Source organism: Chelonia mydas, chromosome 6 (assembly GCF_015237465.2).
Source record: "Chelonia mydas isolate rCheMyd1 chromosome 6, rCheMyd1.pri.v2, whole genome shotgun sequence".
NCBI classification, from domain to species: Eukaryota; Metazoa; Chordata; order Testudines; family Cheloniidae; genus Chelonia; species Chelonia mydas.
Window position 1 is genome coordinate 74,283,821 of NC_051246.2, and position 15,718 is coordinate 74,299,538.

General features: G+C 47.1%; 2 protein-coding genes across 5 annotated transcripts in view; both read left to right on the forward strand.

Annotated features, from left to right (window-relative positions):
- Positions 1 to 5,323, forward strand: part of PLCB2 (phospholipase C beta 2) — a 68,798-nt gene extending 63,475 nt beyond the window's left edge. For all 4 annotated transcript variants that reach the window (XM_027831493.3, XM_037900489.2, XM_043549859.1 and 1 more), the window contains exons 30-32: positions 368 to 425; positions 1,155 to 1,241; positions 1,974 to 5,323. In XM_027831493.3, the coding sequence (XP_027687294.2) occupies positions 368 to 425; positions 1,155 to 1,241; positions 1,974 to 2,264 (436 nt within the window). In that variant the 3' untranslated portion in view covers positions 2,265 to 5,323. The remainder of the gene's footprint in view (positions 1 to 367; positions 426 to 1,154; positions 1,242 to 1,973) is intronic.
- Positions 5,324 to 5,707: 384 nt separating this feature from the next.
- LOC114021677 (sepiapterin reductase) lies at positions 5,708 to 13,895 on the forward strand. The gene has a single exon (XM_043549862.1). It carries the CDS (start codon positions 11,447 to 11,449, stop codon positions 12,260 to 12,262), a length of 816 nt encoding a protein of 271 aa, XP_043405797.1. The 5' UTR covers positions 5,708 to 11,446; the 3' UTR covers positions 12,263 to 13,895.
- The last annotated feature ends 1,823 nt before the right edge of the window (positions 13,896 to 15,718 follow it).

A 15,718-nucleotide genomic window follows, 5' to 3' on the forward strand; every position in this document is an offset into this window, starting at 1 on the left:
GAGCCCTCTGCACCGGTGGCCAGGACCCGGGCAGTGTGAGTGCCACTGAAAATCAGCTCCCGTGCCGCCTTTGGCATGCGTGCCATACGTTGTCTACCCCTGCTGTACATGTTACAATAATTTTCTATGTTTTTTTATTTGCCTGTGCCTCAAATTGGTACTTCCACTAGCACATTTATATACAATGTAATATCCTTCCTGGTTATAAATGCAGTTCCGTCTTTCTGTATGGACACGGGCAGCCCTAGCTTAAGCATGAGAATTTATGGTAATTTTACTGACATTTGACTAACTGGTGACTTGGATAAAGATAATAGATAAACAGGATTTATTTTTAATAATACCTGCTGTGGTTGTGTTTTTAAAGATTAAAGAGAGAAATTAATAATTCACACATTCAGGAAGTGGTGCAGATGATCAAACTGGTAAGTGTCTCTGTGGAAACCTTCTGCAGCATCTTTGTTCTCACCTAGGTGGTGTTGTCTTGTGTATGTACTGTGTGCGCTTCACTGTTTTGTGCAAACATTGAGTTCTCTTAGGTATATAGTCCTACTGCACTGGATCCTCAAGATATATGCAGATCCAAATCTTTAGTGACTATGCTTTCTGTGATAGTGTGAAGACAGCTACAATCTTGCTAAGGATTGTAGGTCCTGCCAGCTGGAGATAAAAGAGATTTCTCCAGGTTTCTGCAAATCCACCTAGCAGGCTGCTGCAGGGAAAGAATTTTCTAGCATGGCTATTCAGAGACATGGCTTTATGTCCCACTATCACTGCGATTATTCATGTGCTTAAAGTTAAGCATGTGTGAAAATCTTTGCAAACATGGGGCCCTACTGAGCACAGTTTCTACAGTACGTGGAGGAGCCACTGTTGTGATGAGCAGATGCAGCCATGGTATACATTGTGTGTTCATGCAATGATCTCCCCATCACTATAAGTAATCACCAGCTTTTGAACACAGCACCTTGAACACTAAAGGAGTAACTCCATTAGCTGGCAGAAATAGTAGGGCTAGAGGGGGATGTGACACGCACTTTATAAGCATGTTACATGTAGCTTTGGCCATACAGAACTTTCTCTGCAATGTTTATACAGCTCCATTGAGAAATGTCTCTTTTAAAACTTAAATTTGTTTTTTTTATTCCTTGAAGGTGACAGAAAAGATGGCCAAGTACCAAGAGAAACTGGAAGAGAAGCAGGCAGATTGTTTAGAAAAGATCAAGGAGAAAGAAAGCCAGGTAAAGGCAAAGAAGAATCCAGGATTTAATGTGGTTACTCAGTACAGTAAATCCAGGACTTAATGTGAGAGCCAGTCCTCTTTATGAACTCTCTTCTGATAACACCACCCTGTATAGTCGCAATTCCATGTACACATATCGCATATGATTAGTTCCCACTTCAGACACATCCCATACAAGTTACACAGAAATGGTATGATTTGGAGAACATGGAGCTCATCTCTAGGTCACTGCATCAACTCCAACCTATACAAGTTGATAGAGACCAAAAATTATTACCATCTGGAATGCTTCTTGATGGCCTATGTGAAATGAGTTAGTGATCACAGTTCAATCTTCAACAGACTATGGTTCAAATATAAAAAATACAATTAACTGGCACCCCTATTACAGTCCTCACCAGAGAAGCCAAGATTGCCTCAGCTATGGACAATAAATTGCCCTCTCCCGTCATGAGATGAGCCTCCCAAAACAGGATTGAGACATGGTGGGGTTCTGATGAGAAGTTTACACGGTCACTGCCTTGCTGTATGTGTTCTGTGGGTAAAGAATTTCAGCCTCCACTGCTAAAACCCAGTCCTTTCACCAGCACTAAATTCACTTTTCAAATTAAGAATTCTATAAAAACCCAGTTTGGAATGAACTTTACATTGCTTCTCCTGTGTTCTGAGAGTGACACCAGGACACATGCCTCTCATTTACTGAGTGACTGATTTTTTTTCCTATTTGCAGCTCCAGAAGGAGGCCTTGGCAGAGTATGAGGAGAAAGTGAAAACCCTTAGCATGGAGGTACAAGATTTGGCAAGGAATTGTGTGAAAATCTGCTTCCCTCTGGAGGCTAATATCAAGAAGGAAGAAGCCCTGAATGCCAGCAGTGAAGGAAAACAAGGGTCTAAGGACCAACCAGAAGGAAAGATACCTGGAGCTGAGATATCATGGCTTGAGACATCCATGGCTGAGACCTCCATAGCTCAGACTCAAAAAGTTGAGTTGTCTGAACAAAATGAGGAAAGCAGATTATGAGAGATGCTTCTCCTAATCTTTATTCTGCTTCTGGAAGCTCATTTCAAACAATTAATAGGGTCTACAGTAAAGTTATGCACATGAAATAAACGTAATCTACTCAGAAGACCATCCTTCCCAGCCAGGGAGTTGTATGGGTTGCTGAAGTTCACCAGAAACCTCCTCCTTTCTTCTCTGTCCTTCAGAATGTGGAAGAGAAGAGATTTTAGGGGATCACCTGTAGATGAGAGGTTTGGTCTGTAGGAAACACTTTGTCTTCCACTCCGGCTTAGCAGCAGGTATTTCAGGAGCATGAGTGACTTCATGACTGGCAATTCTGACACAACTAGCTTGTCTTCATTATCTCAGACTTCATCCAATTTATTCTGTTTATAGGAGACCCTTACACAGACTAGAAGAGAGATGGAATGTCACTTTAAGGAACCTCATACCATCAGTGCACCATTTTCCCTCTCTCAAACAGAACAGTGCTGGCTCCATGGATTTCTCCTATTGGCGGAGGAAAGAAGAATCTCAAAGAAAATTATGCTGGTGTTCACACACCATTTTAGATAAATTGCAGTGGAAAAAAAAACCCTAGGAAACGGAAGGAGAGTACTCTATGATCAGTTTTCTAGATTAATTTTTTTAAATGTCTTCTTTTTCCTAGTGACTGTTTTTCATTTCTGCTGTATCTTTTGGAAGCTAGTGGTTCTACAGACAGATTTTGTGGGACCAATTTAGACTGGGATTGACCCCTCATAGAATATAGACAGAAAATCTGTAAGGGCTCTCTAATACTCACCTGTAGAAATTATGCAGAGAAATGAGCCATTTCTCCCATCTATTACTGCAAAGTAATCTAGAGAACTCCTGTCCAATTCTCTGTGGACATTCCATAAAGTTTTCTAAAGAACTCCATCAAGATTCTCCAATGAAGCTATATAACTCCACATTTAGGGCCCTTTTGGAAGCATACAGTCACAATTTTGAAAACTTTTAATTTATTTTAAGGGTAAATAAACATAGTTCCCTTAAATGTTCCTCATACTGTAAGGACACCTGTTCGATTGGCTTGCCTACCAAAAAGTACAGCAATTTGTTTCAAAACTTGCCTCAAAATGCTTTGCGCAAGCTAAAACCTCCTATTCACTATGCTTCTGTACCAATTTATTACAACAAAAGATCAGCAAATTCTCCAGCAGGCGGTGCAGTCTGAAGAAGTACAGTGTGGGAGGAATCAGGGAAGAGACACTCCTTCAGTACATACGCTACACAGGAGGTTTGTGGCCTTTATCTCAGCTTGCTAGGGGCTCAAGGAGGTTTGTATGCGGTTTGCCCTTTGGCACACATGCTGCCATGCAGTGTGTGTAACAGTGCAGTACGTAGCCTCTTCCCTACAGTATCTTCAGATTTCTGACTGCCTCGGTAGTTATTTCTAGCTGTAATTGCAGACTGAAGGGCATAATACACATGTTCAATTACACAGCTTAATTTTGAGGTACGTTAGTCCTGAGCTTAAGACTTTCTGCATTTTTTGACTGCAAATGGGAGGATGTGACCCTTAGATTGTCTGAGACCTGGTGTCCATTTGCTGCTGCTGCTGCTCTTGGGTAATACAAAGCTTTCTAGCGTAAGGTGAACAAAACCAAACATCAGGGGGCCATATTCCTAGTTAATCATTTCTGCACGTGGGGCAGGAAGAGAGTGGGGGGGGGGGGGGTGTGTGGAAAGTGACCTTGGGGGGGGATGTGTGGAAAGTGACCTTTGCATGCCCTATATTTCTACAATTGTTCAAGGCCCTGCCTGGTCCCCAGTGTAAATTCTAGCAATCTCCTCAGCCTCTGGAAGCTGGAAAGCAGAGAATAGCATAGTTCAGGTCACTCTGGTTGTGCCCCCTCTTTGCCCTGACACAGCCCCTACACCAGGGACTGGGACAGGCCTAGCAAATAACCCTAATGCCAGTTCTACAATGGCTGTTTCCAGGATTTTTTGCATGCTTGTCCGCAACTCTTTTCCTGGTCAGTACAGCAATGAATTGGGATTTATGCACTGATTTGCTGATTTGATACACGTTAACTTGTGCAAGCAGTGCCGTTAATACTATTGGAAGCAATAATCTTTACATTATTACATGATAACATGTGTTAATGCTATTGCATTTATCTCTTGATAAGTCATTCAGCCCTGTGAGTCATTCATTTGGAAACAGCGAGACTTAATGAAAGGAAGTGGGACAAGCATGCACTTTGGCATACCGTTTCTGTAGGACTGCATGATAAAGACAGCATTCAAAATCCAGCCTCAGCATGAAATAGAGCAACCTTACCACTGCTATAATATATGCCCATTCCCAATAGCCCCAAAGGGCCGTGCCAGCAGCGAAGCATTCCCTGGGTTGAGGGAATCCTCCCGTGCTTGGATCTGCCAGCTTTCGGGCAGCTTTGTGGTGCTGGAGCCATGGCACACTGGAGAATTGGGGTCATTATCTCTGTAAAAGTTTTATCCTCTTTAAACTCCCTTTAGCATATTCTAGTAATAGAGGAACCAGTGAGAGAGTGTGATTTACAGTGCGATTTGAAATGCTTCTTTTATCCTCTGATTATTGGAGCCTTTGACCTTAACTTGATAGACAACACTAGAGCAAAGGAAGAGGTGTTCCTGACCAGAAAGATGCTACTTTTCCCCATGTTCTGTTTTTTTATGACACCAAGTGCCATCCCCCAACAAAGCATTCACCGTTGTAGAAATGTTCTCTACGGGTCTGTATCTTGTTTGGAGCGGCAGGGAGCAGCAGGCTTAGTTTTAGTGGTTCTACAAAAAATGGTGGTTATTATACTGGATACTACCGTGATGAATGCATTACAAACTGTAGATAGACATGAAATTAGCTCAGGTTTGATACTACAGAGAAGTCCTAAATCTGGTTTAATGGCTGGGTAAAGGAGATAATGTACCTCCTCTGTAGCATTGCATTTGCATGAGATATGCATTGATTTTATTAAAATACAGGAGTGGGATTGTGTATTGTAAATTTGTGACATATTTATTTCTGGAAAATAAAACACATTTCTATAAAACTTCTGACACACTTCTTTCTTGAGTGTGGGGCAGGCTAGTGGGAATGGAATAGACTACAGTACAGGTGTATGACAACAGAAACATTAAGCTTCCATTGTTCTGAGTTATCTCTGTTCTCAGCTCTGTTACTTTCCATGGTGCTGGCTGCAGATGTTGACCCCACTGTGCATTTCTTAAATAAAGTTTTAGTTAGGTGGAATGATATTCTTAATGTAGTATGTTTCTCACGCATGTACAGTAACTCCTCACTTAACGTTGTAGTTATATTCCTGAAAAATGCGACTTTAAGCAAAACAAGGTTAAGCAAATCCAATTTCCCCATAAGAATTAATGTAAATTTGGGGGGGGGGGGGTTAGGTTCCAGAGAATTTTTTTTTGCCAGACAAAAGACTCTCTCTATATATATATACACACACATATACACACACAGTATAAGTTTTAAACAAATTTAATACTGTACACAGTGATGATAATTGTGAAGCTTGGTTGAGGTGGTAGAGTCAGAGGGTGGGATATTTCCCAGGGAATGGCTTACTGCTAAATGATGAACTAGCAATTGGCTGAGCCCTCAAGGGTTAACTCATTGATGTTACTGTAGCCTCACACTCTACAGGGCAGCAGGAATGGAGGGAGGGGAGACAGCATGGCAGACAGAGACAGGCACACACACTCTGTGTGTGAGAGAGAGAGATGCGCATTTCCCCTTTTCCCCTTCAAGTATGCCGACCCCACTCTTAAGTACACTACCTTGTTAAGTTAATCAGCAAGCTGAGACCACAGCAGCTGCTGACAGGAAGCTCCCTCTGTCCTGAGCCCTGTCCTGTGTCCCCCTACTCTATGGAGATGGGGTAAGCAGGGTGCAGGAGCAGCACATGGCAGTGCGGGGAGGGACAGCTGAACTGCTGGCAATTGATAGCCCGCTGGGCGACTGCTGCACAGGGAACTTAGGGGAGTTGATAGGGGGCTGCCGGTCCCAACCACATCTTATCATTAGTACTGTTCCCACAATACTATTCACATGGAGCCCTGAAACTGGCTGCTAGATTACTGAGGGTAAAGTTGCATGGTCGAAACATGTAGCTCATACTCTCCTCTGCTTTTCTTTTAGTTCCATTAGCCATCATCTCCAAGTTGCTTATTAATTCCTTGTCAAGTTGACACAAGGCAGGAGATGACATTCTGTTGGGGTGGCTACACTAGGGAAAATGACAAATGTTCTTTGGTGTTATTCCACTCCTTGCCACAGCCTGTCTCGCTGAGGTTTCTTGAAGGAGGAACTATCTGCCTTTCCAAACAATCAAGGCTGAACGAGGACATGCCTGCTCAGTGATATTTGAGAAACTAATTTTAGGACTTATGATTAATGTTATGGGATACAAATAGCACTTTTTAAAAGCAGAGAAAAAACAAGAGCATGACTCATGTTACGGCACTGCATACGTTTCTACTATGCAGCTTCTGTCATAAAATGAAGCAGCAGCATTGTTTCCCTGACAGCCGATACACAGAGCTGGACGAAACACAGGGAACGCGTTTAACATACAGTTACACCCCTCTTCCAAAAAGATCCAAATGCGCTTTGCAGACTGTATATATTAGGATCACTCGCTGACTATTAAAATGAAACTACAGCTGAGGCAGAATGCAAAATACACTCTGCATCAGCAACACCATATAACAGTTCTTAGGGAGAAAAGTAAAGCAACCTAGCTACCATAATGACGGGGCATTTATAATATTCTATCTGGGAATGTGTCTCCAGTTGAAATTAGATGGAATTTAGGCAGCATGTAATTAGACAAAGTGGGATGCAGCCAGCACACGGGCTAGATCTACTCACACAAATAGTGCTATGCAAACTTTAATGATTACAAGTGAGAAGGAATTTTCTTTTATACCCTCTCTGAGAGGTGATACTGTTAGCAGCACAGGGTCCCATAACATCACACCAGGATACCGTTTCAAAAGATTCTGTGGAAAGAATACCACCTTCTGAATTGCTAGCATCACTTATTCCTGCAGCATTCTTGCAGCTCTATCCAAGTATACTGACCAGCCCAGACCCTGCATAGTGTACAGGGGTTCTCAGGACAATTTTTTGGTGCCCTCAAAGTGTGGCCACCAACTTTTGCTGATGGGCCACTCTCCCACTTTTTCCTAAAATATTTAATTAGCTTTAGGAAAAACAAATAAATATGCACAGGTCCAAACCATTGTAATTTATTTATTGCTAGCTAGTAAGTCTGTTGTGAAAGTGATATTAACAAACATACAAGTATCATTTTTCACAGCAGACTTACTCAGCCCTGCCAAGACTGGAGACAAATTAAGACCTGGATGGGAAGTCAGGGGAGGCAGCGGGGGTCTGGAGCCCAAAGCCCTGCAGCCAAAGCCCAAAGCTCTACAGCCAGAGCCTGTGCCCCGCCACCCCAGGGCTGAAGCCCAAAGCCTGAGCCCCACCATCCCTGGGAAGGTGGGGAACGCACCGGCTGCCTGCTCCTCAAGGTTGTGCCCCATGTGTCTCCAGAGAGGGGTAGGGCCCAACCACCGCTGGCAGACTCAGCAATCAACACTAAGCTGGAGCATCCATGAGCAAGGGAAAGGAGGGCATGAGACTACTTCCTCCCCCCCTCGCCCGCCATCACAGCCCAGATTGCTGTGGCGGCAAGAAAAGCCCCTGGTGGCCACATTTGAGAAATGCTGGTGTAAGATATCTGATGAAATTATAACACAAGGTAGAATGGCAAATGGCTTTCTTGAGGCTGGTAATGGAAAAAGAAAAATTAATGATAACCAAGATAAGCCTATTTTACATAGTATATGGCAGGTCTTTATCTTTAGAAAAACTTTAGATTCTCTCCATGCTCACATTCTTTTGCTACTCTGTGCAAGGGACCAGAATATGGACTTTTTCAAAAGGAGAATTCTAAACAAGGGATACAGTGTGGGGGCTTGTCTCCGAGTCTCCAGTTTTCCTATGCAGGCTCCCTAGTGGCAGTTCAGCATTGACGTGCAGGAGAAAACTGCCCAATAAGGATGACTCCTTCAGGTGGGAGGCTTGGCCCAAGATCCGTCTTTCCCTGCACTCTGTTCAGAGAAGGAGCTAGAGGTTGGTCGGCTCCTTCCTTTCCCACCCAAGAGCTGGCTGGGAAGGAGCAGCACCCCTTGCAGTGCACTGGTATCGTTATCTTTATTATCTGCACTGCCACTTCAGACACAGACATTAGCTAGAAGCTTGAAGCTAATCAGCTTCCTTTAGCAACGACCATCACTGTGATAAAGAGATACACATCCTTATGCATATGCAGTCAATCAAGCATACTGAAGCAAATACTGAGAAAATGCATGTAATTTGCTGATTTAGCCTTATTTCTGTTGTCATTCTCTATTATTGTCAACTCGGTGTTAATAGAATGTTTTGCTTTAATACTTGAATTACATTAATACCTCACATTATTACACGTACAAAGCCAAACATGACGCTAACTTAGTTGCTTACAACCTCAAACCTTACTCCTAATACACATTCCAATAAATTTATTCTGTAAAAACAATACATTTTTGTTTTGTTTTTTACAGTAAACTTGTCAACTACAAACCTTGAATACGCAAAAGATGTTCCAAGGACAAGCACAACAAGGATTGATAAAACCAGACTAAATATGTTTTCACAATAAAAGCTGGCATAAAAATAAATAACATTCTCTATTATCACAATAGCAACAATAATGTACACAGAATAATGGTTTTGGAATGCTTACTCCCTAGTCTAGATCTATTTCCAAAATTAAAAACAAAAACCAAAAACAGAAGAATGATAGGATCCTTTTTTTAAGCCTTTCAATAGTGAAAATTCGATGTTTTGGTTTGGTTTCATAAGGTTTCTGTATCACAATAAGCTTAGAAATGGAAAGCATTCTCTAAGCAGGCAGTGACTTATTGAAAACTGCCCACGGATAACTAGGCCGAGAAATCCTGCTCTCTGTACCCTTTTGTGCAATTATTTGTATGCAAAATGTTGCCTTCAGGATTCAGTGACTATGTCCATCCCCATATTGGCAGAAGTCAGCTCTAAAAGAAGCTACAAACTAGGTTCAATTGAGAGCCAAAATTTCATAGGCTTTTTCCAGCAATAGCTGAACCATCCAAACCTCCTAAGTCTGCATCATTGGATTGGAAATCTTAATAGCACAGCCTCTCAACAAAAAGTTCTCCTCTCAGGCATGCCAGAATAGATCAGGAGGAACTCCACTGAAGGCAATAGTCACACTGGTATAAGGATCAGGCCCAAGGTATGCAGCATTGTGGGCTTAGCAGAGGGGCCAGCAACACAAGGCAAACACCCTTTATCATAGTATTTCTGCACTGGGAGGTTGGCTCCCCAGCTGGATGACTTCTCTGAACATTTCAGAGCCTCACAGACTATGTCTACACATTTCCGAGTGAGCCTCCCAGGCCGAGGGGACAGAGGCTTGGGTCTGGATACAGAGGTGGATTTGGCTGGGAGAGGGAGAAGAACAGCGGTTACTTTACCTATATGAGTTGGCCCATCCCTGCTGCACAGGCCAAGCCTCAACTGGAGTGGGCAGCACAGGGTGCATCCCCCATTACTGGGATGGGGAGATCAGTCCCAAGAATCAGAGTTTCCCTTCAGTTCCCATTGGAAGGACCCGCTCCTGGCAGATCAAGCAGAGGGCAGCACAGGAGTCAGTCGGGCTGAGGTAGGGTTGCCAAGCCTCCAGGATTGTCCTGGAGTCTCCAGAAATTAAAGATTAATTTTAATTAAAGATTTACACAATGCACAGTCAACCTGTGGAATGCCTTGCCAGAGGATGTTGTGAAGGCCAAGACTACACAGGGCTCAAAAAAGAACTAGGTAAGTTCACAGAGGATAGGTCCATCAATTGCTTTTAACCAAGATGGGCAGGGATGGTGTCCCTATCCTCTGTTTGCCAGAAGCTGGGATGGGCAATGGGATGGATCACTTGATGATTACCTGTTCATTCCCTCTAGGGCACCTGGCATTGGCCACTGCCAGAAGACAGGCTACTGGGCTAGATGGACCTTTGGTCTGACCCAGTATGGCCGTTCTTATTATGTCATGTAATGAAACCTCCAGGAATATGTCCAACCAAAATTGGCAACCCTAGGCTCTGGGGGTTGGAGGCATAAGCTAGGCATAAGCAAACTAAGCAATTGCTTACAGTCCCAAGCAGCTCCATGGACCACTGTTCCCTCTAAGCTGTGCGCATGTGCACGCGCACACAGATCCTAAACCCCGCACACACAGCAAAACACTGCGCACACAAAAATTTGCACAGAAGCACAACAATTTGCACAGAAGAAATTTTTTGCCCACACAACCTGTCAAAAATTAGAGGGAACATTGCCATGGACCCCCTATTAATTATTAGTATATGTTGTGTGTGGTGGGGGGAGAGGGGGCAAAATATCCTTCTTTAGGGCCCCCAGTGGGCTAGCACCAGCACTGGTCAGAGGGACTCCTGGGCGGCTGAGCTAGGGGAAGGTGGGGGGGGAGGGCGGGACTCCTGGCAGGGTCAGTTCCCAGGGGCATGGTAGGACTCTGGCCTGGCATCACCCACCCAGGGAACAGGGTTACCATACTTCATGTTCCCCAAAAGAGGACACTGGGTAGAAGGGAGCAGGGAGGCGCTGGAAGGGTGTGTACTACTGGGAGGATTACCGGTTGGAGGGGGGTCCTGGATGGTACCTGTGGTGCGGATACTCACTGGAGGTGAGGGGCAGTGTCACTCCCTGTCACAGTGGCACGCACAAGCCAAGGACCCAGTGCCAGCCGTCCGTCAGTGCCTCCCTGCGGGACCCCCTTCCCACGATTGGAACCGGGGTTGCAGGGGGATGGACCAATCGGCTGCTGCAGATGCCGGGGAGGGACCAATCGGGGCTCTTTCTGAGCTGCAACTGTCTGCTGCAAAAAAAGGACTGGACCTCACTTTTAAACTGTTGTGATTCTCAGAACGCTGGGCGCAACTGACTGCGGGAGGAATCACGCGGAGCCTAAAACCAGCCCCTTGACCTATTCAGCCAGCCCCGCCCACTCTCTAGCTGCAGGCCAGGCCAGGCCAGGCAGCCAGAGCGAGAAGATGGAAGCTGGAGAGAGAGCCGGGAAAAGGCAAGTCTCCTTGGGCAAGGCAGCCTGCATCCTCACTGGGGCATCCCGGGGCTTCGGCCGGTGCCTGGCACTGCTGCTGGCCCCGCGGCTGGAGACTGGCTCCGTCCTGATCCCAGTGGCCCGATCCCAGGGGGGTTTGGCCGAGCTGGAGGCTGAGCTGCGGTCCAGTTTCCCCAGCTTGAAAGTGCATTCCGTGCAGGCCGATCTGAGCACGGAGGACGGGCTACAGCTGGTGCTCCGAGCAGTCCAGGACAAGCTGCCTGGAGTGGCTAATCTGGAGCGGCTCCTCATCATCAACAATGCAGGATCACTTGGAGACATTTCCAAATCCTTTGTGGATTTCACCAGCCCAGCCGAAGTCAACAGCTACTTTGCCCTCAATGTCACCTCGGCTCTTTGCCTCACATCCTCCATCCTGAAGGCCTTCCCAGGGCACCCTGGCTTGTGCAAGACTGTTGTGAACATCTCTTCACTATGTGCCCTGAAGCCCTTCAAGAGCTGGACGCTGTACTGCACGGGGAAGGCCTCGCGAGACATGATGTTCCAGGTGCTGGCACTTGAGAAGCCGGACGTCCGCGTTCTCAGCTATGCCCCAGGGCCTCTGGACACGGAAATGCAGCAGCTGGCCCGCACGAAGTCCGGAGACCCGGAAGTGCGGCAGCAGTTCCTCCGCATGAAGCAGAGCGGGCAGCTGCTGGACTGCAGCGTGTCCGCCCGAAAGCTAGTGACGCTGCTGCTGGAGGACACCTTCGCCTCTGGGGCGCACCTGGACTTCTATGAAGTCTAAGCCGCCACGCTTCCCCCCACCCCACACACGCCTCCGCGTCCGCGGCTGTGACCGAGCTGCCTATAAAATGGCCGCGGCTTGTGACTCTCCTTTCTAAGCCCCACCGGCGGAGAGCGGACCGCCAGGCAAGAGGGGCCCTGCCCGGGGAGCTGTGGGAGCCCTGGGGCACTCCCCGGACAGGTCACAGGGGCAGCAGCCAGGCCGGCCTGGAAGAAGCAGAGGGGGCAGGAGCACGGGCTGGGGGGGGCCACAAACCGCGCGGCCACCCTGGCAACCCCCGCCGCCCAGGGCGCCCCCAACTCTCAGCTGCCGGCCCGGCCGCGCGTCTCCGCCGCCTACGCGGCTCGGGCCCCGAGCTGCCCCTCCTCCATCCACCTCGCCCCGCGCCGTTGCCCCCTCCCCGTGGCCCGCCGCGCGCCGGGAAGGCAGTTGCCGCAGATGGTACCGCGCATGCTCCAGTGTCCGGCCTCTGCCCGCCCCAGTCGCGGCGAGGTGGCTCATCCCCGGGGCGGGGGGCTGAGGTGCCCCAGGGTCTCGGGCGTGGCGGCTGCCGGTAGCGCGGGGCAGGGCCCTCCCGAGGCCGGAGCCACCTGCAGCGCTTCTCAGGCCGGGCCTCCGCCGCGGTAACCGCTGAGCCACCCCCAGCGCGCTATGGCGTTGGCTCGCCTTGGCAGAGCCCGGGTCCCCCCCGGGACCGGCCTTCCCTCCCCGGGCGCCCCCCCCGGACTCCGCCATGGGGCTCGGCCCGGCCCCTGACTCTGCTCTCCCGCCTCAGTGCTCCCCCTCGGGGCGGGCCGCGGCTCGGCAGCGCGCACGTGGGAGCAGGAGCCGTTCCGCCTCCAGCAGGGACACTGGCTGCAAGGAGAAGTCGTGAAATCAAAGTAACAGGAGTTCCCTTAATACACCGACCAGTGATGGCAGGGGCTGGCAGGACAGTTAAGGGCAGCCTTGCAAAACTTTTCACCACTTCCTCAGAAAGAGGAGTTGTTTAAATGTCATTATTAATTATTATTATTTTATCAATCATCATGGTAAAGGATGAGCAAGTACGTTTTATGGCTGGGCTGGGCAATTTTCATGACTGTATGCAGGTCTGGTTAACCCTGAAGCATTTTTGATAAGGTGGAAAGTTGACTGTCCATTCCTGTGACATCAACTTTGTACATCTTTGAAACAGGACACTCCCCAGGGCTCTGAGGCTTGCAAGTGAATACCTGCTAAAAGATATACATATGGTATGAGCCGCAAAATTGTGTTTCTTCTGGCTAAGCTATTACCCATTCCTTAGACTGTTATTGCTGTTCAGGGTAGGGACTATATGTTATGTTTGTACATCACCCAGCCCACAATGAAGCTAGAGCATGTAGATGCTTCTGCAATACAAATTTAATAAATCTGCTTATCATGGGGGAGAGGGGGGGCGTGCTTGGTCCCTCGGGCTTGATGCCTTATTCCTGGGAAAATGGCATAACACCCAGAGACTATGATTTTAAGTTTTTACAAACTGGAATAGAATTTTGAAATTATATTGTGCTTCTCATACTCCTAATATCTCACCTACTTTACAAAGCAATGAATGGGATGCATATGTGCAAGAACTGTGTAAATAAACAAGAATCAGATGCTCACAGTGCCTTGAGTATTGGAACTTGTGATTTTGTTGTGTTTTGTTTTAGGGAGGAAACTGGAATTTGTCTTTTCAAATAGTGCAATGGGTGCTTTGATTTCATGTCCCATCAAAGTGTGGCCCTACTAAGGGTATGTCTACACTACGAAATTAGATCGATCTTATAGAAGTCAATTTTTAGGAATCGATTTTATACAGTTGATTGTGTATATCCAGACTAAGCGCATTAAGTCGGCAGAGTGCGTCCTCACTACCCGGGCTAGCATAGACTTTAGGGAGCATTGCACGGTGGGTAGCTATCCCACAGTTCTGCTGCCCATTGGAATTCTGGGTTGAGCTCCCAATGCCTGATTGGGAAAAAACATCGTCGCGGGTGGTTTTAGGTACATGTCGTCTGTCTCTCTCCGTGAAAGCAGCAGCAGAGAATCGTTTCAAGCCTTTTTTCCGTGCAGACGCCATACTGCTGTCAGCAGACAGTGCAGTAGGACTGCTAACAGTCATAGTCATCCACAGCTTCCGCTGCAATTCTGCTCTCACGCAGATGCCATACCATGGTAAGCATGGAGCCCACTCAGCTCACCACTGCTGTTGTGAACACTGCAAACTCCTCCTGCATTATCTTGCAGTATGTGCAGAACCTGCAAAAGCAAGCAAGGAGGCGACAACAGCACGATCACCATAGTGATGAGGACATGGACAGAGACTTCTTTCAAAGCACAGGCCCTGGCAATTTGGACATCATGCTGGTAATGGGGCAGGTTCCTGCCATGGAATGCCGATTCTGGGCCCGAGAAACAAGCACAGACTGGTGGGACCGCATAGTGTTACAGGTATGGGATGATTCCCAGTGGCTGCGAGACTTTCACATGCGTAAGGGCACTTTCATGGAACTTTGACTTGCTTTCCCCTGCCCTGAAGCGCAAGAATACCAAGATGAGAGCAGCCCTCACAGTTCACAAGCGAGTGGCGATAGCCCTCTGGAAGCTCGCAACGCCAGACAGCTACTGGTCAGTCGGGAATCAATTTGGAGTGGAAAGAAAAGGAGTACTAGTGGCACCTTAGAGACTAACCAATTTATTTGAGCATAAGCTTTCGTGAGCTACAGCTCACTTCATCGGATGCATCCGATGAAGCGAGCTGTAGCTCACGAAAGCTTATGCTTAAATAAATTGGTTAGTCTCTAAGGTGCCTCTAGTACTCCTTTTCTTTTTGCAAATACAGACTAACATGGCTGCTACTCTGAAACCTGAAATTTGGAGTGGGTAAATCTACTGTGGGGGCTGCTGTGATCCAAGTAGCCAACGCAGTCACTGAGCTACTGCTATCAAGGGTAGTGACTCTGGGAAATGTGCAGGTCATAGTGGATAGCTTCGCTGCAATGGAGTTCCCTAACTGTGGTGGGGTGATAGACGGAACGCATATCCCTATCTTGGGACTGGACCACCTTGGCAGCCAGTACGTAAACCACAAGGGGTACTCTTCAGTGGTGCTGAAAGCACTGGTGGATCACAAGGGATGTTCCACCGACATCAATGTGGGATGGCTGGGAAGGGTGCATGACGCTCTCATCTTCAGGAACTCTGGTCTGTTTGAACAGCTGCAGGAAGGAACTTACTTCCCAGACCAGAAAATTACTGTTGGGGATGTTGAAATGCCTGTAGTCATCCTTGGGGACCCAGCCTACCTCTTAATGCCGTGGCTCATGAAGCCATACACAGGCACCCTGGACAGGAGTAAGGAGCAGTTCAACTATAGGCTGAGCAAGTGGAGAATGGTGGTAGAATGTGCATTTGGATGTTTAAAAGCTTGCTGGCACAGTTTACTGACTA

Excerpts from the sequence above, each read along its gene's own strand:
- LOC114021677 (XM_043549862.1), top strand. The coding sequence starts at position 11,447 with ATGGAAGCTGGAGAGAGAGCCGGGAAAAGGCAAGTCTCCTTGGGCAAG.